The sequence below is a fragment of the Procambarus clarkii genome, chromosome 20, assembly GCF_040958095.1.
Source record: "Procambarus clarkii isolate CNS0578487 chromosome 20, FALCON_Pclarkii_2.0, whole genome shotgun sequence".
NCBI classification, from domain to species: domain Eukaryota; kingdom Metazoa; phylum Arthropoda; class Malacostraca; order Decapoda; family Cambaridae; genus Procambarus; species Procambarus clarkii.
The window spans coordinates 39,590,466-39,614,200 of NC_091169.1; the positions used below are offsets into that span (position 1 = coordinate 39,590,466).

At 45.0% G+C, this 23,735-nt stretch overlaps 2 protein-coding genes across 2 annotated transcripts in view; one reads left to right on the forward strand and one right to left on the reverse strand.

The window, feature by feature from the left end:
• LOC123755534 (uncharacterized PE-PGRS family protein PE_PGRS54-like) overlaps nucleotides 1–10,484 on the forward strand; it is a 13,810-nt gene extending 3,326 nt beyond the window's left edge. Inside the window, exons 2-4 of the mRNA XM_069328113.1 lie at nucleotides 3,900–3,981; nucleotides 4,490–4,713; nucleotides 8,515–10,484. Coding sequence (XP_069184214.1) covers nucleotides 3,900–3,981; nucleotides 4,490–4,713; nucleotides 8,515–10,484 — 2,276 coding nt within the window. The remainder of the gene's footprint in view (nucleotides 1–3,899; nucleotides 3,982–4,489; nucleotides 4,714–8,514) is intronic.
• A 1,111-nt stretch (nucleotides 10,485–11,595) lies between these two features.
• On the reverse strand, nucleotides 11,596–12,456 carry LOC123755535 (uncharacterized). The gene has a single exon (XM_045738299.1). It carries the CDS (start codon nucleotides 12,454–12,456, stop codon nucleotides 11,596–11,598), a length of 861 nt encoding a protein of 286 aa, XP_045594255.1.
• Between the last annotated feature and the right edge of the window lie 11,279 nt (nucleotides 12,457–23,735).

Sequence of the window (23,735 nt, forward strand, 5' to 3'; positions counted from 1 at the left end):
TTTTTAGGCTTTCAGGTTATTGTAATATTACACATTTTCCATATTGTCTCCATGGCAACAATCTATTTCACTGGTTTTAGTGTTGCCATATTGCTTTTATGGCAACACGCAACACTCCATATTGCCTCTATGGCAACACTTAGTCTCCATTCACAACTCTTAGGCAAACCCTCCATTTCCATCCACAACTTTCCTACATCATTTCCTCTACTTTCATTTCTATTCATGACAGATTTTGCATTTCCCAACATCAACAATTGCCCTGAGTAATTCACCCGTTATCAGCCCACAAGTATATGAATCAAATTAGACGGTAGTTGATGTATTCATCCGGGAGTAATTAACAAACTATTAATTGGGCTAAATGAGCCGTATGTAGTCAGGTGGCTCGTATTAAGTGGGTAAAGCCATTTGCGTGGGTGGACACTTTAATAGTGCTTGGATAGAACCGTCAACTCAATGTGGATAGATGAATAGAACATGGGACAGAACCGTCATCTCTGTGTGGATAGATGAATAGAACATGGGACAGAACCGTCATCTCTGTGTGGACAGGTGAATAGAACATAGGACAGAACCATCGCTTCCGTCAGGACAGGTAAACAGTGCCTGAATAGATCCCTTACCTCCGTGTGGATAGGTAAACAGTAGCTGGACAGAGCCATCACTTCCATATGGACAGGTAGTGCCTGGCAGACCTGTCACCTGTGTGGACAAGCAGACAGTGTCAGGACAGAACCATCACTTTTGTTTGACAGGTTTTTATTATGACTACGGCAATCAAACTTGAATTTGAAGTCGTTCGTGTAAATTTGCATAAATAATTTGCATACCGGGAGTGTTAATAATTAACTTAAGACGCTGCTAAAGTGACACACCAAACTGCACCAGCACCTTACAGCACCAGCACCTTACAGCACCATCACCTTACAGCACCAGCACCTTACAGCACCAGCACCTTACAGCACCAGCACCTTACAGCACCATCACCTTACAGCACCAGCACCTTACAGCACCAGCACCTTACAGCACCAGCACCTTACAGCACCATCACCTTACAGCACCATCACCTTACAGCACCATCACCTTACAGCACCAGCACCTTACAGCACCACCACCTTACAACACCAGCACCTTACAGCACCATCACCTTACAGCACCATCACCTTACAGCACCATCACCTTACAGCACCAGCACCTTACAGCACCAGCACCTTACAGTACCATCACCTTACAGCACCATCACCTTACAGCACCATCACCTTACAGCACCATCACCTTACAGCACCAGCACCTTACAGCACCAGCACCTTACAGCACCATCACCTTACAGCACCAGCACCTTACAGCACCATCACCTTACAGCACCATCACCTTACAGCACCAGCACCTTACAGCACCAGCACCTTACAGCACCATCACCTTACAGCACCATCACCTTACAGCACCTTACAGCATGAAGCATGCAACTCCACCATGTGACCAAATCGACAGGAGCCGTGATGAGGGTTCGAACCTATGTACTGGGTGTTGTGAAGCATAAACAGAAACTTGAGATTATTCGAAGGTTTGCAACTACAGTAGATTAGTACCAGTATTGAGAGGCCTCCGCTATGAGGACAGATTGAAAGAAAACTCATCTTCACAGCCTTAAGAGGAGAATCAAGGGATATGATCACGACATACAAGATCCTGAGGGGGGAATAAAGTGGGTAATGGAAATTAGACACGCAATTGAGTCGAAGAAATGTAAGGAAGCGCTCTTACCATGTGTGAAAGCTCGACAAGCGAAGGGGGAGGTTATTGATATCAATTCCAGCCACAACTTTAAGATAACATACGATGAAAATATTGACGTTCTGACAGAGGTAATCAGCACGTCTATCTTGAGGCTATCGTGAGATGATTTCGGGGCTTAGCGTCCCTGCGGCCCGGACCTCGACCAGGCCTCCTTTTTGTTACACATCCCCAGGAAGACAGCCTTACCTGTCTAACTCCCAGGTATACCTATTTACTGCTAGGTAACAGGGGCATCTGGGGTGAAAGAAACATTTTGCCCATTTGTCTCCACCTCCGCCGGGGATCGAACCCGGAACCTCAGGACTACGAATCCGAAGCGCTGTCCACCCAGCTGTCAGGCGCCCTTATGCGTCAGGTATAAAAAATTACTAGATGAGGTAAACAAGCAAGCACACAACACAATCACAACACACAACCTGAGCAATACAGTGTTGAGACATATTCTATGTTCCTTGAAGAAATGAATTACGATAACGTAAGTTAACAGCTTAGAATACTGTTATATATGCAGGCGATGAGTCACAATAACGTGGCTGAAGTATGTTGACCAGACCGCACACTAGAAAGTGAAGGGACGACGACGTTTCGGTCCGTCCAGGACCATTCTCAAGTCGTTTCGGTCCAGGACGGACCGAAACGTCGTCGTCCCTTCACCTTCTAGTGTGTGGTCTGGTCAACAATAGTGTTATATCTTTGAGAGAGTGATCATGGGAGACAAGCGAGTTCTAATTCCATCTGAACATTCGTAGGATGATGAACACACCTGGCTAACAGCGTTGAAGGATAGTCAACATACGGCAACATTCACTCAATCCCCAATACCACTATCCAGTAAATTTCCCCTTGGAACAAACCCAAATCAGGGGCATTGAAGAGAGGACAGCAGAAGAGGATAGCGGGCGGGTGAGGAATAGCTGAGCCAGTCCATCCCAGCAGTCGTTACTGCTGGAGGTCCTCGTGGGCCCTCACACACGCCTGGTGGTCCTCGTGGGCCCTCACACACGCCCGGTGGTCCTCGCGGGGCCCTCACACACGCCTGGTGGTCCTCGTGGGCCCTCACACACGCCTGGAGGTCCTCGTGGGCCCTCACACACGCCTGGTGGTCCTCGTGGCCCCTCACACACGCCTGGTGGTCCTCGGGGGCCCTCACACACGCCTGGTGGTCCTCGGGGGCCCTCACACACGCCCGGTGGTCCTCGGGGGCCCTCACACACGCCTGGTGGTCCTCGTGGGGCCCTCACACACGCCTGGTGGTCCTCGGGGGCCCTCACACACGCCTGGTGGTCCTCGTGGGCCCTCACACACGCCTGGTGGTCCTCGTGGGGCCCTCACACACGCCTGTGGTCCTCGGGGGCCCTCACACACGCCTGGTGGACCTCGTGGGCCCTCACACACGCCTGGTGGTCCTCGGGGGCCCTCACACACGCCCGGTGGTCCTCGGGGGCCCTCACACACGCCCGGTCAAATAAACGAGACCGGCCAATATTGCCGGAGAAATGAAGTGCGGTTTTAGGGCCGCGGGGAAAGCCAGTCCGGGACTTTCCGTTCCCGCCAAGATGTCGCGCCCGGGCATATTGTCTCGGTAATTTACGACTGTCTAGTGTCACCTTATTTATTACCCTCGGATACAGCTCCTGGCTCCCAGTATTCCGACTTGCTCCTGTTTATTGCTTTGAAGAGCAGGAAAGAAGTGGTGCTTGGGGGAGCATGGCACGGTGTGTGTGTGTGTGTGTGTGTGTGTGTGTGTGTTGACTCATCTCGCCAATGACTCACTTGCTTCGTGCTATCATGCTAAACTGTAATTATATACAGATTTTGCGTTAATAATCTCCGTCATTAACCCGGTACATTAACCCGGTACATTAATTTGCAAGACTTATGTTGCAATTCATTCTAACATGTGTTTCTTGTTTACATTTAGGATTTCCATGTGAATCGTTAGTACTTCTAATTCTCGTTTTAAACTCTGATAATTTGGTCTGCGTTATCGATTCTATTTAGTATTTTGTACGTTGTCGTCATATCCCTCTTGTTCATATTTCTCCCAGCGTGCTGAAGTCCCTCAGACTTTCACTATATTTTAATCTCTTCCTTTTCAGAAAGCTGTCTCAACTATGTTTCATGTTGTGCTTTTGCAGTTAAGGGCTACAAGCCGGAGCTGCAAGCTTCAGAATGTCTGACGTAGGTTGTATGCGGTGTTCTGAAAACTATTCGGATAACTTCAAAATTGTATTATATTGCACGTGTATGAGGGAAGAGATAAATAGAAGCAAAGGGGGAAGAGAAATTGACGTAGAGAGAGAGAGAGAGACAGATTGGTGCAGAGACAGAAACATTGACAGAGACAACGAAAGAGAGAGATTTTAGGCAAATTTTTTTTCAGATAATAAGGAGAGTGATGAAGATTAAGCCACCCAAGAGGTGGCACGGGCATGAATAGCCCGTAATGACTGAAGAGGATGAAGGACTTGCACGAGGCCAAAGAACGGACGTGGGCGGAGCCGGCTGAAGAACCCGGATCAAATCTGAAGGACGGGGATAAGACCGGGTGGAGAACATGACAGAGGCCGGATAGTACCGTCCTCCCATACTATCCGGGTACATACACACTACCGAGCCACCATCTGCGGGATTTACATAAAGTGAAAATAATGTTATTATCAATAATCCGAAAAACTGTGCGGCCAAGAGGATATACTGTGCGGCCAAGAGGATATACTGTGCGGCCAAGAGGATATACTGTGCGGCCAAGAGGATATACTGTGCGGCCAAGAGGATATACTGTGCGGCCTAGAGGATATACTGTGCGGCCAAGAGGATATACTGTGCGGCCAAGAGGATATACTGTGCGGCCAAGAGGATATACTGTGCGGCCAAGAGGATATACTGTGCGGCCAAGAGGATATACTGTGCGTCAGATGGTTTCAAAAAGAAGTGGCCATCAAGAGCTTTCATTCCTTTGACCCCCTCAAACATATAAACAAAAGCAGATCAGAGAGCAGGAAAGTGAAACCGACATGAAGCTTGAGCCAGACGTCATGAAGCTTGAGCCAGACGTCATAAAAAGAGACTAAGTTGCTGGCAGCGCGCGCCATTTTCTACTTTATAGCTGGTGCGCGCCAAATCCCCAGGGTGCTATGAGAAACAAGTGAAAACCGAGAAGCGTAGCGCATACGTGACTTGAACCTAAACTAAATTAAACGCAATAGGAGACTTTCCTCTCTATTCTATGAGCAGAGTCAACACTTTATTATCAACGAGAGTGAGCAGCAACTACTCTTTATTATATACTGGAGCAAGTAACGTCTGCCCATTATTATCTACTAGCAACAGCAGTGTCTATCCCTTATTATATATTAAAGGAAGCAGCATCCACCCCTTATTGTCTTCTACAATTTCTCTATTGCGAGTTTTGGCTTCACTGTGAATGGTAAGATGTTCAAAACACACACACACATAACTGCTCAGGGGCCGAGCTGTGGCAGTCACTAAAGCACTTACTCTAACAAAAACTGAAACACTGAAACGCCAACTGAAGCCCCAACTGAAGCACAGCTTCTGCCACTGTATGAACCACTAACACATAAAGATGCCCAGGCTGGTGAGTGTGTACAGAAGCCGAAAGCTCGGAGGGACAGGCGCACATGCCAAGCCCGATCTAATATTGCTGCTTCCTGGCCGCTTGTCTAATTCCATGCCGCACAAAAGGCCTTGAAATGGATCTGGAAACAAACGCTTCCCGCAGGAGGAACTGGGAGCGTTATTCCGATGAGTATTGTTGCTGTATTGGTTTGTGGTCCCAAGAGCGATTCCAATATACAACAAAGCGACAGGAATTGCTGGGCAGGATCCAACACCTTGTCATTTCTAGCAAATAATCAACCACAGGATTGGTCTTAGATGAAAAAGCTACACTTTTGGATACACTGTAATGAATTATTTGTGTGGGAGAAAACGCAGATATTTTGATGTGTGTTGATGTGGTATAACGTTGATGGGGACGTGGATAAGACCAGGTAGAGAACATGAGACAGGCCGGATAGTACCTTCCTCCTATACTATCCGGGTATATATATATATATATATATATATATATATATATATATATATATATATATATATATATATATATATATATATATATATATATATATATATATATATATATGGCAATTATAGATGAAGTTTGGCTAGTAAAGCAAGACCAATAACAACAATCATATCCAGGAAGGATAAACACACACACACAAGCTTGTATATACTTTCAGAGACACATTGAAAAAGGAGAGCAACATACTCTACACCAGCAAAAGTCAGAACAACATTCAGGAACATTAATAATCAGGCATTTAGATCTATGTACACTGCCAATGAGACCGTTGTCAAGTAGCATCGTGGAACCCCATTTAAAGAAAAAAAGGTCGAAAAGCTTCAGTGGTTTGCAACGAGACTTGTCTTAAAATTGCGAGGAATGAAGTATGAAAAATGAAAGAACTAAACCTGATATCACTAGAAGAGAAAAGGGACAAAGGAGATATGATATAAACATATAAAATACCTACGGGGAAATGGAAAACCGGCAGAATGGAAACAGATGAAATGTTTGCAATGAATAGCAATAGAACCAGGGACATGCGAAAGTGAATACATACAAATAAGTTTAGCAGTAGACTGCTTTTGCAAACCAACAAAGTGACTGGCGCTGACTACTGACTCCCCCTTCAGCATCAGAGACGTAGTGTACAACCGCTATAGCAGGAGCCTTGGGCGGCCAGTGTGTGGTACTCTCCCTCCCTCGCTGCCTCTCACAATATACTCTCACTTTCTCAAACACGACAGGCCCAGAGGAGGTGTAAAATTAAATTTGGAGTTAATATTTCAACTTCCTCACAATTCATGAACTCAAAATATATAGGAGATTCGTGCCTTAAACAATGACTTAACCCTTTTGGCCCCTTTACCCTAAATATATATATATATATTATATATATATATATATATATATATATATATATATATATATATATATATATATATATATATATATATATATATAATTACTGCAGCCAATAATAAATATGCAGGAAAACAACAGATGTAACAAAATGAATTGTAACAAAACGGAAATCACGACTAAATAACATTCTATAAGAGACAGCCAAATAGAAGCAGGAACACAATATATGCAAACGAAAAACAAAGTTCAGTTTAGTTAATAAAGTCCAGGAAATACTCTCAGCACTTGTAAAAGATCCGGACTGGCTAAACATTTGTAAAGATGTTGGGACTAACTGAGCATTTGTAAAGATGTTGGGACTAACTGAACATTTGTAAAGATGTTGGGACTAACTGAACATCTGTAAAGATGTTGGGACTAACTGAACATCTGTAAAGATGTTGGGACTAACTGAACATCTGTAAAGATGTTGGGACTAACTGAACATTTGTAAAGATGTTGGGACTAACTGAACATTTGTAAACATGCTGGGGAAACACAAGAAATGCTGGCGGACGACTGATTACTGAAGAGCGGCACAGAGAACGACTCAGCATCCCAGAAAACTAAATGGTTATCTGTTGCATCAAATGGCCAAATCCACGGAACACGATCCGCCAATCGGTCTACGGCCAGGTCCGTATTGTTGCTAGGTAAACAGAGGCGACAAGTTAATAATCAGGTCCCAATCGTTCTTCTCGGCTCCGGGTTCGAATTTGAACCGATATCACTCGTCTCCACTTAGTGGATAACCAGAAGTTGGTAAATATACAATACTAGGCGCTTGTGTACGTCACTTTTGTGAGCCGATTTCATTTCAAATTACGTAAATTTTTGGCCATAGCGCGCATACGAGAGCAAAAATCGACGTTATTTTTAAGAGGACGGATTGGCTCAACAGTCTTATGCTGGCTGTGCCTTTCTTCAGAACTTCATTCCATCAGCGATCATTCATTCCTAGATTGACTCGCATTTGCAACACGTTTGTTCAACATGTAGGCACATGTTGCACATGTGAAATCAAAACAACTGACATGGCGAAGGCTCTAGCATACAGCTGGCTCCTGATTTATCCTGTTCTCTTCATGACTATTGTTTAGCATTACATTTTAGTTATTCATGTTTAATAAAAAGGCATTACAAATTAATTTCTAGGGAACAGGCTTCAGATAAGCTGATGTAGAATAACAGCTTTGAAGACAAAAATGCGTTCCTTACATTATGTTAATAGCATCTACAAAGATCCTTAAAAAATGAGGTGTTCGAGATGAACAAATCCACAAGGGTCGTGATGAGGGTTCGAACCTACATCCGAGAAGTGTTCGAGATATTTAGAGGTGCGATTTGTCAAGAGAATAACTTGTCTAGAGTTGCGACCTGCCTCCTAAAGGTGAGCGTTGCTCCCTAAAGGTGCAACTTGCTTCCGATAGGTGCTATTGACACACGAACCTATGCGGACACTTTAAAGACAAGTTGAGGACGGTAGCGCGTGCTGAGACAGACACTGACGGCGCGCCAGGATCGATGCTCCCGCCACACTTACGACCACCAGCCAAGTTTAACTTCTCTTGCTAACTCTGGCCAAGAGTCACCTAGTCACCAACACCAGATATTCTTTACTCATCCGCACACACTAACTTGTCCCAGCTTCCATGTCGGCCCCGGATAGTAACGAATTACGCCCAGTAACATCAGCCCAAATGTTCGCGTTGGAGTAGGGGCTAATGGTGTAGAGGGAGGAGCTAATGGTATAGAGGGAGGAGGTAATGGTATAGAGGGAGGAGGTAATGGTATAGAGGGAGGAGCTAATGGTATAGAGGGAGGAGGTAATGGTATAGAGGGAGGAGGTAATGGTGTAGAGGGAGGAGCTAATGGTATAGAGGGAGGAGGTAATGGTGTAGAGGGAGGAGCTAATGGTATAGAGGAAGGAGGTAATGGTATAGAAGGAGGAGGTAATGGTGTAGAGGGAGGAGGTAATGGTGTAGAGGGAGGAGGTAATGGTATAGAGGGAGGAGGTAATGGTGTAGAGGGAGGAGCTAATGGTATAGAGGGAGGAGGTAATGGTATAGAAGGAGGAGGTAATGGTGTAGAGGGAGGAGGTAATGGTATAGAGGGAGGAGGTAATGGTATAGAGGGAGGAGGTAATGGTGTAGTGGAAGGAGGTAATGGTATAGAGGAAGGAGGTAATGGTATAGAGGGAGGTGCTAATGGTATAGAGGGAGGAGGTAATGGTATAGAGGAAGGCGGTAATGGTATAGTGGAAGGAGGTAATGGTATAGAGGAAGGAGGTAATGGTATAGTGGAAGGAGGTAATGGTATAGAGGAAGGAGGTAATGGTATAGAGGAAGGAGGTAATGGTATAGAGGGAGGAGGTAATGGTATAGTGGAAGGAGGTAATGGTGTAGAGGGAGGAGGTAATGGTATAGAGGGAGGAGGTAATGGTATAGTGGAAGGAGGTAATGGTATAGAGGAAGGAGGTAATGGTATAGTGGAAGGAGGTAATGGTATAGAGGAAGGAGGTAATGGTATAGAGGAAGGAGGTAATGGTATAGAGGGAGGAGGTAATGGTATAGTGGAAGGAGGTAATGGTATAGAGGAAGGAGGTAATGGTATAGTGGAAGGAGGTAATGGTATAGAGGAAGGAGGTAATGGTATAGTGGAAGGAGGTAATGGTATAGAGGGAGGAGGTAATGGTATAGAGGAAGGAGGTAATGGTGTAGAGGGAGGAGGTAATGGTATAGAGGGAGGAGGTAATGGTATAGAGGAAGGAGGTAATGGTATAGAGGAAGGAGGTAATGGTATAGAGGAAGGAGGTAATGGTATAGAGGAAGGAGGTAATGGTGTAGAGGGAGGAGGTAATGGTATAGAGGGAGGAGGTAATGGTATAGAGGAAGGAGGTAATGGTATAGAGGAAGGAGGTAATGGTATAGAGGAAGGAGGTAATGGTATAGAGGGAGGAGGTAATGGTATAGAGGGAGGAGGTAATGGTATTGAGGAAGGAGGTAATGGTATAGAGGAAGGAGGTAATGGTATAGAGGGAGGAGGTAATGGTATAGAGGAAGGAGGTAATGGTATAGAGGGAGGAGGTAATGGTATAGAGGAAGGAGGTAATGGTATAGAGGAAGGAGGTAATGGTATAGAGGAAGGAGGTAATGGTATAGAGGGAGGAGGTAATGGTATAGAGGGAGGAGGTAATGGTATAGAGGAAGGAGGTAATGGTATAGAGGAAGGAGGTAATGGTATAGAGGAAGGAGGTAATGGTATAGAGGAAGGAGGTAATGGTATAGAGGGAGGAGGTAATGGTATAGAGGGAGGAGGTAATGGTATTGAGGAAGGAGGTAATGGTATAGAGGAAGGAGGTAATGGTATAGAGGGAGGAGGTAATGGTATAGAGGAAGGAGGTAATGGTATAGAGGGAGGAGGTAATGGTATAGAGGAAGGAGGTAATGGTATAGAGGAAGGAGGTAATGGTATAGAGGAAGGAGGTAATGGTATAGAGGGAGGAGGTAATGGTATAGAGGGAGGAGGTAATGGTATAGAGGAAGGAGGTAATGGTATAGAGGAAGGAGGTAATGGTATAGAGGGAGGAGGTAATGGTATAGAGGGAGGAGGTAATGGTATAGAGGGAGGAGGTAATGGTATAGAGGAAGGAGACAGAGAGAAAGGCGGAAATGGAAGACAAGAGTAATTAGTCATGGAATTTTTATTTTATATTTAGTAATTTAATGCGAAGAATCAACAGCGTGGATAAGACTAATGGTGAGACAGCTTCTCCGGTCCCACCTCAGGGCTGATGAGAGATGGGGAGGAGAGAGAGATGGAGGAAGAGAGAGAAATGGGGTAGTGAGAGATAGAGCAGAAAGATACAGGGAGAGGAGAGCTGGAGGAAAGGTAGGGATGGGTTGCAGAGGGAAGGGTCATCCCAGGTACCCATCTCAGGGTTGATGGTAGCAAGCGACTTAAGGGTCCTGATGATCACTGGGGTTGAGTATCGTATGAGGACCTTAAGTCTATCACCAGCCCAATGGTGAGGTACTTGGGAATTCTTGAAGACCCCCTAAGATCCACCTCTATCTTGTCAACAGTTTTGTGTTCTCAGGAATTTTCTTCAGACAAGGAACGAAGGAATTTTGTTGAAGTTCAATGACAGCTGATATTACTGGTACCAGAAAACTACCGTACCTAGTACTCTAATGACATGACAAGGTAATTCAACATGACTATATGTCTCTATGAGCTCAGTCAGTATTGGCAAGGTTGCTGGTGGTTAATTACTGTAATCCTTTACATTACCGCCCACGGGATGGGTATGGGGTGCAATAATAAAGAAAGAAATTGAGAAATTGTTACCTAGGGTAAAAATTCTGAGCTGCAACCTAATTGCAGTAATAATAAAATATTATTTCAAGGTTCAGGTAGACATAGTTTACCATGGCAAGGTTCAGGTAGACATGGGTCTACATATGATAGGTTACATTATATATTCCATTAATATAGGATATAGGATATAGAAAATTTAGACCAGCGACCAGATATACCAGGTTCAAACATATGGGCATCAGAATAGACCAGGAACCAGGATGAACAGGTGTCTTATGTATTTCACGGATCAAATATGATAGGTTCAAAGACATCCATGTTTCAGTAGACTATTGTTCACTCGCAAAGTCCATCTTGGTCAAACCTCACCAAGCCCTTGGGAGGAGCCCGCGGAGATGAGGTCAGACAAAGCAGCTCCTCTGACCAAAACCCGAGATTCACAGGAAAATTTATTCATTGGAGCGTTGTATCGTGATGGTTTAGGAGCAGAAGTAGTAGCGCAAGAGATACATAGTGGCTAAGGTGGATGGTGCAAGGGTGAGAGACATAGTGGCTAAGGTGGATGGTGCAAGGGTGAGAGACATAGTGGCTAAGGTGGATGGTGCAAGGGTGAGATACATAGTAGCTAAGGTGGATGGTGCAAGGGTGAGAGACATAGTGGCTAAGGTGGATGGTGCAAGGGTGAGATACATAGTGGCTAAGGTGGATGGTGCAAGGGTGAGATACATAGTGGCTAAGGTGGATGGTGCAAGGGTGAGATACATTGTGGCTAAGGTGGATGGTGCAAGGGTGAAATACATAGTGGCTAAGGTGGATGGTGCAAGGGTGAGATACATAGTGGCTAAGGTGGATAGTGCAAGGGTGAAATACATAGTGGCTAAGGTGGATAGTGCAAGGGTGAGATACATAGTGGCTAAGGTGGATGGTGCAAGGGTGAGATACATAGTGGCTAAGGTGGATAGTGCAAGGGTGAGATACATAGTGGCTAAGGTGGATAGTGCAAGGGTGAGATACATAGTGGCTAAGGTGGATGGTGCAAGGGTGAGATACATAGTGGCTAAGGTGGATAGTGCAAGGGTGAGATACATAGTGGCTAAGGTGGATAGTGCAAGGGTGAGATACATAGTGGCTAAGGTGGATAGTGCAAGGGTGAAATACATAGTGGCTAAGGTGGATAGTGCAAGGGTGAAATACATAGTGGCTAAGGTGGATAGTGCAAGGGTGAGATACATAGTGGCTAAGGTGGATAGTGCAAGGGTGAGATACATAGTGGCTAAGGTGGATGGTGCAAGGGTGAGATACATAGTGGCTAAGGTGGATGGTGCAAGGGTGAGATACATAGTGGCTAAGGTGGATAGTGCAAGGGTGAGATACATAGCTACCATAGTAAGAACAATTTCTTACATAAGCTTGTTCCAGCTGTAGTTGTTACCAGAAGATAACAGCTACATAAAACAGTACAGTATTCTCCACAAGGCTCAACAGGACTGGCACCCCGATAACATTAAACTATATCCTGCCTGCCCTCAGTGACATTACAAAGGTCATCACATGCCCTCAGTGACATTACAAAGGTCATCACATGCCCTCAGTGACATTACAAAGGTCATCACATGCCCTCAGTGACATTACAAAGGTCATCACATGCCCTCAGTGACATTACAAAGGTCATCACATGCCCTCAGTGACATTACAAAGGTCATCACATGCCCTCAGTGACATTACAAAGGTCATCACATGCCCTCAGTGACATTACAAAGGTCATCACATGCCCTCAGTGACATTACAAAGGTCATCACATGCCCTCAGTGACATTACAAAGGTCATCACATGCCCTCAGTGACATTACAAAGGTCATCACATGCCCTCAGTGACATTACAAAGGTCATCACATGCCCTCAGTGACATTACAAAGGTCATCACATGCCCTCAGTGACATTACAAAGGTCATCACATGCCCTCAGTGACATTACAAAGGTCATCACATGCCCTCAGTGACATTACAAAGGTCATCACATGCCCTCAGTGACATTACAAAGGTCATCACATGCCCTCAGTGACATTACAAAGGTCATCACATGCCCTCAGTGACATTACAAAGGTAATCACATGCCCTCAGTGACATTACAAAGGTAATCACATGCCCTCAGTGACATTACAAAGGTCATCACATGCCCTCAGTGACATTACAAAGGTCATCACATGCCCTCAGTGACATTACAAAGGTCATCACATGCCCTCAGTGACATTACAAAGGTCATCACATGCCCTCAGTGACATTACAAAGGTCATCACATGCCCTCAGTGACATTACAAAGGTCATCACATGCCCTCAGTGACATTACAAAGGTCATCACATGCCCTCAGTGACATTACAAAGGTCATCACATGCCCTCAGTGACATTACAAAGGTCATCACATGCCCTCAGTGACATTACAAAGGTCATCACATGCCCTCAGTGACATTACAAAGGTCATCACATGCCCTCAGTGACATTACAAAGGTCATCACATGCCCTCAGTGACATTACAAAGGTCATCACATGCCCTCAGTGACATTACAAAGGTCATCACATGCCCTCAGTGACATTACAAAGGTCATCACATGCCCTCAGTGACATTACAAAGGTCATCACATGCCCTCAGTGACATTACAAAGGTCATCACATGCCCTCAGTGACATTACAAAGGTCATCACATGCCCTCAGTGACATTACAAAGGTCATCACATGCCCTCAGTGACATTACAAAGGTCATCACATGCCCTCAGTGACATTACAAAGGTCATCACATGCCCTCAGTGACATTACAAAGGTCATCACATGCCCTCAGTGACATTACAAAGGTCATCACATGCCCTCAGTGACATTACAAAGGTCATCACATGCCCTCAGTGACATTACAAAGGTCATCACATGCCCTCAGTGACATTACAAAGGTCATCACATGCCCTCAGTGACATTACAAAGGTCATCACATGCCCTCAGTGACATTACAAAGGTCATCACATGCCCTCAGTGACATTACAAAGGTCATCACATGCCCTCAGTGACATTACAAAGGTCATCACATGCCCTCAGTGACATTACAAAGGTCATCACATGCCCTCAGTGACATTACAAAGGTCATCACATGCCCTCAGTGACATTACAAAGGTCATCACATGCCCTCAGTGACATTACAAAGGTCATCACATGCCCTCAGTGACATTACAAAGGTCATCACATGCCCTCAGTGACATTACAAAGGTCATCACATGCCCTCAGTGACATTACAAAGGTCATCACATGCCCTCAGTGACATTACAAAGGTCATCACATGCCCTCAGTGACATTACAAAGGTCATCACATGCCCTCAGTGACATTACAAAGGTCATCACATGCCCTCAGTGACTTTACAAAGGTCATCACATGCCCTCAGTGACATTACAAAGGTCATCACATGCCCTCAGTGACATTACAAAGGTCATCACATGCCCTCAGTGACATTACAAAGGTCATCACATGCCCTCAGTGACATTACAAAGGTCATCACATGCCCTCAGTGACATTACAAAGGTCATCACATGCCCTCAGTGACATTACAAAGGTCATCACATGCCCTCAGTGACATTACAAAGGTCATCACATGCCCTCAGTGACATTACAAAGGTCATCACATGCCCTCAGTGACATTACAAAGGTCATCACATGCCCTCAGTGACATTACAAAGGTCATCACATGCCCTCAGTGACATTACAAAGGTCATCACATGCCCTCAGTGACATTACAAAGGTCATCCTGTTGGTCTTCATGACCCTCGCCCACACATGCCTGGCTGACAACCTCCCTGAGGCCATCAGGCCATTCTCTTTTGCGTGTTCTTCTGCGCCTTCAATAAAAAGGATGTTGAAATCAGAGCCATCGCTGTGGGCTGTTAGTCCCTCCGGTGCGTCGGTGGTGAGGCGGGTGCTAGAGCAGTCAACCAGGAATCAGCCGATGTGGTGAGACCAGAACAGCACAGGTTTGGGTTTCCCAAAGAGATGTAAAGTAGTAACCCATGCAGCACGAGAATTCTTTATAGACATCACAGCCGGAAAAAGTCTGAATGAAACTGGATTTAAATAATACCTTCAACTTGGTCAGTAGAGATGCAGTAATAAAAGTCATTCGGCGCCATAACCTTCTCTACCTATTCATATACTCGTGGAGTTGTTTTATGATAGTCTTTACGAAACATGCAATTAATTCAGAGTAAATTGTCCAGTCAGGCTATTCTTTTACCATTCTGCTTTCCTTTTTATTCTTTAGTCACAGAAAGCCTGTCCTACAACATCTGGTTCTTGGATGATGGTACTCTGAATACCAAGGTACTGATGGTACCTTGGATGATGGTACACCCTGGATTCCTTTCTGGAGGACATGAGAACATTCAAGAGCAAATAAATGAGTTAAACGTCACCCCTGAGCCTTTCTAAGTGAGACATAATTTGCTACAACCAACACATCAGAACTCGAGTAACAGACGTAGTGTCTGAAATGTACATAAGAGACCATGTGCTCCTCCGAGCTCTTTTTGTGCCGACGATCATCCTATGAACCCATCCCTGCCCTTGTGTGGCAGTGCACAATAGGAAGTTTTTTCACATATTCATACATTAAAACATTGATTGTAACCATGATATATATATGTGCTTCAGCCTACAGTTTAGACAAATTGTCTTATGTATGACCCTCTGTCCTGCGTGACAGTGAATACCAGCATTATCCTCACTTTAATAAGGCTTAATTGAAATCCTCAGATTAGGGAAAATTGTAATTAAATTTGTCAATAAAGATGTTAATAATAATAATAACGATCATCCACAATTGGCCCTTAGTAAGATCTGTTCTGAAGACGGATTGTCCTTTACTTATTCACTAGAAGTCTGTCCCCTCTCAGGTTAGCTGAATCAACTGTTTGCTGAAACTTATACCAGGAAAAGTATTCAACCTCTCTAATGATTATCCACAGTGGAAATAAACCATGTACAACAAATAAGACAACATGATATTACAACTTTGACAAATATACAAATGAGTGGCAGAAACCAATTGTTTAGTGACGAAGTGGACATCTTGGGAATGAAGTCTGACTCCTCATAGACCATGAAAAGTCATGTGCTTAAACAAGCAAGCAGAGCAGCCAAGAAACTTGCAGCCTTATGGCAAATCTCACACCTTCTTGACAGCTGATGTTAAAGATTATTGACGATAAAGTTCACTTTCATCTTGAGTATGGACCCTCCTCCTGGATGGGCCAGCCTCCCCCCCCCCCTTCATTTATCATAATTCCGGACAACGTGGTGAAATATGCAAGAAGATTTCTCTAGTTCTGACCAGTTCAGGTTCGACTGGTTAGTCAACCAGGAAAAACGTGGATTCTGACGTCTTCCTGGTTATCTTGAGGTTATCTTGAGATGATCTCGGGGCTTAGCGTCCCTGCGCCCCGGTCCTCGACGAGGCTTCCTTTTCGTTACATCCCTCCCCCTCCCCCCAGGAAGCACCCCGTAGCAGCTGTCTAACTCCCAGGTACCTATTTACTGCTAGGTAACAGGGCATCAGAGTGAAAGAAACTTTTTGCCCATTTGTCTCCGCCTTCACCGGGGATCGAACCCGGAACCTCAGGACTACGAATCCGAAGAGCTATCCACTCAGCTGGTCAGTACATCAGAATCTTCAATACCGCAGAGATGTCGGCAGACTTACTGTTTTGTAGAGGGCAAATGTTCTCAAGGTTCTCCATCTGGTCCAAGTTCGTGGACAACCAGAAGCTGACAATAACAGCACAAGGCGCTCAGCAGTCAACAGCGATCATTCACTGCTAGAGTAACCCGCATTTGGAACATGTTTGTTCAACATGTAACGGCACATGGAATCATGTCAAATGAACATATGCACCACACACTAGAAGGTGAAGGGACGACGACGTTTCGGTCCGTCCTGGACCATGTCCAAGTCCTGGACCTGGACCATCACAATCGACTTGAGAATGGTTCAGGACGGACCGAAACGTCGTCGTCCCTTCACCTTCTAGTGTGTGGTTTGGTAAACATACTTTAGCCACGTTATTGTGACTCATCGCTTGCATTTAGCATTAAATTTTAGTCAATTCGTATTTAATATACGAAATAAACTCATAAAATAATTGAGCTTCTAGGGTCAGGCCGCAGTTGAGCTGAAGATAATAGCTCTTAGCTTGAAGTTTAATTAGGAACAAATCCACAAGGGCCGTGACGAGGATTCGAACCTGCGTCCGGGAGCATCCCAGACGTTGCCTTAATCGACTGAACTACGACATGGTCAAAAGATTAGGATTTAATTAGGAACATCAAAATAATTCCTAATAAACCCTAGACTTAGTTTTAATAAAGTCTATCCGTGGATATGCAACACAATTAATTAAGACTGCAAAACCTGGCCACTGGAAATATTCCATTTTAGAAACTGAATAACAAATGGGAAAACTAATTGCGGAGGTTAATTGAAAAATTGAAAGCAAATCAACCGAGTCACACAGACAGGTGAATTGACACCTGACAGACAGACTACCTGTCACCTGGTAGAGTCAGGATGATAGATGCATAGTACTCCAGTATGTTGACCAGACCACACATTAGAAAGTGAAGGGACGACTACGTTTCGGTCCGTCCTGGACCATTCTCAAGTCGATTGCGATCGATTTGATCACAATTGACTTGAGAATGGTCCAGGACGGACCGAAACGTCGTCGTCCCTTCACCTTCTAGTGTGTGGTCTGGTCAACATATCTTCAGCCACGTTATTGTAACTCATCATCTACATCATACAAATTCACGACAACGTCTATTGTAAAACAAAAAAAAAACTTACCAGTCAGATCGAGACAGACTGTCTTCTCTCTCTCATTAATTACAAAAAAAGGTATTTCTTCCTCAAGGAGGAATCATAAACGCTACGAGAGATCTTGTCGAGTAGTGAAGACAACTTACTTGGTATCCTGTCGACTAAGTTTTATTTTGCTGAAGGGGAGAAATAAGTGTCGAGTTGAGCAGCTTAAGTGTCGAGTGAGGGGGGGGGGGGAAGGTGATAGTTATCAGGTGGAGCTGCATCTTATGTCACCAGGAGGCCTGGTCGACGACCGGGCCGCGGGGACGCTAAGCCCCGAAAGCACCTCAAGGTAAGGTAACCTTGAAACAGTCATGGGAAAAAATGGAGAGATAGGATGAAGAAATGGGGAAGGAAAGAGAGAAGTGGAAGAGGATGGAATAGAGCAAGGATAGAGGGGGGAGAAGAGACGGGGAGAGAGAATAAGGGAAAAGGTATAGTGATATGGAGGGAAGAGCAACGTGACCTGCTAACGAGCCAGTTCGTTACCACAACGGACACGAACACAAATTGCTCGGAATAACAGCGTAAAGCGGCTACGAATTTAACAAAACCATTTTTTTTTTACATTTACAGTTGCCTCACCTCTCATGGTGAGGTACCTCACCTCTCATGGTGAGGTACCTCACCTCTCATAGTGAAACACCTCACCTCTCATGGTGAGGTACCTCACCTCTCATGGTGAGACGCCTCACCTCTCATGGTGAGGTGCCTCACCTCTCATGGTGAAACACCTCACCTCTCATGGTGAGGTACCTCACCTCTCATGGTGAGGTACCTCACCTCTCATAGTGAAACACCTCACCTCTCATGGCGAGTATCAATATAACAAAACATAACACATTACACATCATTTACAACAAATAAACAAACATTAACAAATACACAAATAGGAAAGAAAGTCAATAAAATTGATTTTTTTTGGAAAAAACAAATAAATCCCCCTCCCCCCTTAGTTATAAATATATAATGGCTACTCAGCGCCTCGTCTGATGTTATTACGCTCAGCCATCTCTCTGGCTGATTAATTACCGCCTGTAGTGAGTACGTAATTAGCAGATGGACTTGCTGAGTTATGGCGGGTCGTTAAGGACGAGTAAACACATTGGCACATCTGCTTGGCCTCTCTGTCCCATTCTGACGTCCTCTCTACCCTGCCTGGGAGCTGTTCTGTGGGTACCAGTGTGGGAGGTGTGGTGTTCTGTGGGTCCCAGTGTGGGAGGTATGGTGTTCTGTTGGTACCAGTGTGGGTGGTGTGGTGTTCTGTGGGTACCAGCGTGGCAGGTGTGGTGTTCTGTGGGTACCAGTGTGGGTGGTGTGGTGTTCTGTGGGTACCAGCGTGGCAGGTGTGGTGTTCTGTGGGTCCCAGCGTGGCAGGTATGGTGTTCTGTGGGCACCAGCGTGGGAAGTATGTTGTTCCATCACTTCCAGCGACACGCCAAACGATGAAGTAGGGGGAACCAACAGACACAACACTCTAATCACTCCATGCAATAGGGGAGGCGGGATAAGTCGTCCCACGAGAGCGCGGAAGCAAGAGTTACGGTACAAGACATTGTACAACCAGATCAAAACTTGGAAGCTAGGAGATGCACCTCACAGCTCGCCAAACAGCAAGCACTAGCCATGGTTTGTGAAGGAAGTGGGTTTGTTTGTGTAGGGGAGGGACTTGCTTTGGGAAGAAAGTTGGATTGTTTAGGGAAGAGTTGGTTTGGAGAGGAGAAGGGAGTTAAGGTTGGTTAAGGGTAGGTTGGTGAAGATGGGATAAAGGGTTAATGTGAGGACATAAATGGTTGCAGACGATGAGTCACAATAATGTGGCTGAAGTATGTTGACCAGACCACACACTAGAAGGTGAAGGGACGACGACGTTTCGGTCCGTCCTGGAGCGAATCGACTTGAGAATGGTCCAGGACGGACCGAAACGTCCTCGTCCCTTCACCTTCTAGTGTGTGGTTTGGTCGACATAAATAGTTGTTTTATAGTAAGAAAGTTAGATTGGGGAAGGGCAAGGATGGTTTGGGTGAAGGATAGTTAGAAGAAAGGGATGGTCATCTACCGTGAAGGATGGTTAGTTAGGAGAGAATCATGGTCGGTGAGGGTGAAAGGTTTGGACTAACAATTCAGTAACAATCCATCAACAAAACAATCATATTACAGCTGAATATAAAACTTTACGAACACTTTCGTAAAAAGAAAACTGTCTTATCCAAACTTTTTCTGATTAGAAAGTTGTGGACTTTGTTCTTATAGAAAACAAAACTGGGAGAGTTTGTGTGTTGTAGACAATTCTGGCCAGCGGACGACAAGTTTCCTAATGCTTCTTTTTGTTGGACTTTTTAGTGTATTCTGGAAATTACTTTCAAGACCGTGTTGGACACTCGTAATTGTTGAGAATGACGGAGTGCGTTCTTGACGGACATGTTAATATGGTCTTTGACACATCTTTCACAAAAGCACATTGGCCCATAGTGCCAGCAGACTCCAGAGATACTTCACAGGTAGTTCCCAGGTTCATCTGAAGAGTTGGATCCATCATACAGTCTCAATCACTTGGTCCATGTGACTGACACGTTTAGGAGAAAGTGAACTTACAGAGAAGGCGGAAAGAAGCAAAAATTCCAATTCATCATGGGTTGAAAAATTCATCATAGGTTGAAAAATTCATCATAGGTTGAAAAAAGAAATGATTCGAGAAGTACAGACAACTCAGAACAGACCTTCGCATATACATCACCACCAGTAGGCTCAGAAATCTGTACATCAGTTGACTGACAGTTGAGAGGCGGGACCAAAGAGCCAGAGCTCAACCCCCGCAAGCACAATTAGGTGAGTACATCATCCATCACAGAGGCCTCTTATCTTATATCTGCAGGAGACACTACACACAGAAATCAAAATTGCGTGATGCATTGAATGGCAGCGTTTGGGATGCTCTCGGACGCAGGCTCGAATCCTCGTCACGGCCCTTGTGGATTTGTTCATTTGATGCATCACGCTATTGTGATTTCTGTGTGTAATCAGTAACACTGATCTATAGATTAATGACTATTGTCTATCCTCGTTTCTTATATACAAATGCACCACATTAGCGGTTTTCCACATCTCTGAAAATCCCTTCGTTTGTATCTAGAGAACACTGTATTAGTGAAAACTTTAGCCGAAGTCTGCACAATGTTCAGACTCCTACCTTAAGACTGAAACTTGGAACAACGTCACATTATGAGCCTATGATCCAGTCCACATATTGGTGGGATCAGCACGTTGCACAAAGTCTTAGTTTGGAGCCATTGTTGGAGCTGGAAGTTGCAACTCAAGTTGTGGGAGACCTTAAAGTGCCACCAAGTTGATGGTGGTGGTACAGGTACTGGCGGTGTAGACGGTTCGTTACGAACTAAGTTACCCCGGTGGCTGAGCGGAGATAACACTAGACGCGTGATCCTGTGGTTCCCGGTTCGGTCCCGGGCGCTGGTGAGAGACAATGGGCAAAGTTTCTGTCACCCTGATGCTCCCCCTGTTACCTAGCAGTAAATAGGTACCTGGGTGTTAGTCAGCTGTCACGGGCTGCTTCCTTGGGGGTGGAGGCCTGGTCGAGGACCGGGCCGCGAGGACACTAAGCCACGAAATCATCTCAAGATAACCCTTGGCCAATCGAGAGATACCTGCTACCTCTCTGTTACAGACGGCGGAGAGTACACATAAACACTTATCAAAAGAAACTGTTCATTTAGGACAGACATTCTATCTTGAGGTTATCTTGAGATGATTTCGGGGCTTAAGTGTCCCCGCGACCCGGTCCTCGGCCAAGCCTCCACCCCCAGGAAGCAGCCCGTGACAGCTGACTAACACCCAGGTACCTATTTTACTGCTAGGCAACAGGGGCATAGGGTGAAAGAAACTCTGCCCATTGTTTCTCGCCGGCGCCTGGGATCGAACCAAGAACCACAGGATCACAAGTCCAGCGTGCTGTCCGCTCGGCTGACCGGCTCCAATAATCTATTATATTAATCTTATATTATATATTCTTCAGAATAAATTACGCAATTTTCGTAATAGTGCTCGTAATTAGCATCATAAGACAGCCCAAAGATCCAAAAAACAAACAAAAAACACAGAAACAAATTAAGCAAGTGCTCCTACCGACACCACCTTAAACTATTCATATAAAAACGAGTAAAAAAAATATTGCAAAATGAATTATGAAGTTATTCCCGTAATTGCCCTCTTCGCTTTACTGTGTAAAGATGTTGAGGAAATATCAGGCAAATGGGAATAATGGACGAGGATTTTGTTCCTAAAGCACCGAGGTAAATTAGAAGAGTAAGGAATGCTGATAAACCAGACAAAGAAGAGGAGTAGAAATCAAGAAAAGATAAGAGGGGGAGAAGACATGAATGGGAAATGGAATGTAACTCCTTGTAACTTACTTACAAGGAGTAATGTAACTTACTCCCAGTCACACATAAGTGGGAGTAAGTAAGGGAGGAGACATAAGTGGAAGGAGGCAAAGGGGAAGAGGTTAATCACCATGGAAGTTACAACAGATAAGGAAAGGAAACAGCTTAAGAACCTCGATATACTGAGAGCCACTAAGCAGATAATACAGTGCTTCATTAATAAGTTAGTAAGACGAGAACTCCCAGGCTTGAAATGAACATTACACAGCGAGAAGACATGAATGGAACTCTGAGACACAGAGGAATCATTGGGATAGGAGAAATTAATATTTTATTGCAGAAGTTGTTGGAAATGGAATGAGTTATACGAAGCAGTAGAAAAACCTAAAGATTGGTTCAGTAAGCACTTTTAAGAGATTATGCAGACGTAAACACACACACACACACACACACACACACACACACACACACACACACACACACACACACACACACACACACACACACACACACACGTACGTCTCAATATTCCTGTGACCCCATATGCAAATCTTAATCGATGAAGCTCGTCCATTAGGCCTGATACAGCAGCTGTGCGGCAGCGCGGGGTCTTAACACCCTGGAGGGACTCAATCGCTTAATCCCAGGCGAGAGGTTAGCAGCAGACACACTAATTCACACCCTCGGCACTAATTCACACCCTCGGCACTAATTCACACCCTCGGCACTAATTCACACCCTCGGCACTAATTCTCACCCTGGCACTAATTCACATTAACCTAATTCTATCTGGCGTGTCAACACCAGGTGATGCTGAGGACATGACCCGGACCCGAGCAATAATGCCAAAACTTCAAGAATCTATTCCGAGCCACATATTTTAGACTCTGAAACCGGATAAAATCTCATTTCAGACCCCAAAGGATCTAGTTTAGCCGCCCAAGGGCATGAGTCTCAACAAGAAGGTAACTTCCCATCGCCCACGAGAAAGATATCCGGGAATAAGATCTTCCTTATAGCCTCTTGGACCTCGACAAGGTGAGGAAGGTGGTTAGGCAAAGTTTATATAGAGCCTTGAAGGACGCCCCGGGCGCCCTTCGTCCCACACACAACCTCAGCAGTGACCTCAAGCAGACAGTTTTGAAGGGGAACTTATGTGTGTATTAACAGGCAGGAGACCTTCCGCCTCTCGACCTCCTTCCCGAGGGAAATTCCAACGTCTTCGAAGTCTTGATCTAAAGGACGTCTGGAGGGTCTCTGGTCGGGACGCCGAGTAATGCCTGCCGACTGGAGTGAGATGGAGTAGCACTGAGAGAGAAGAGAAGAGAGTGAAGGA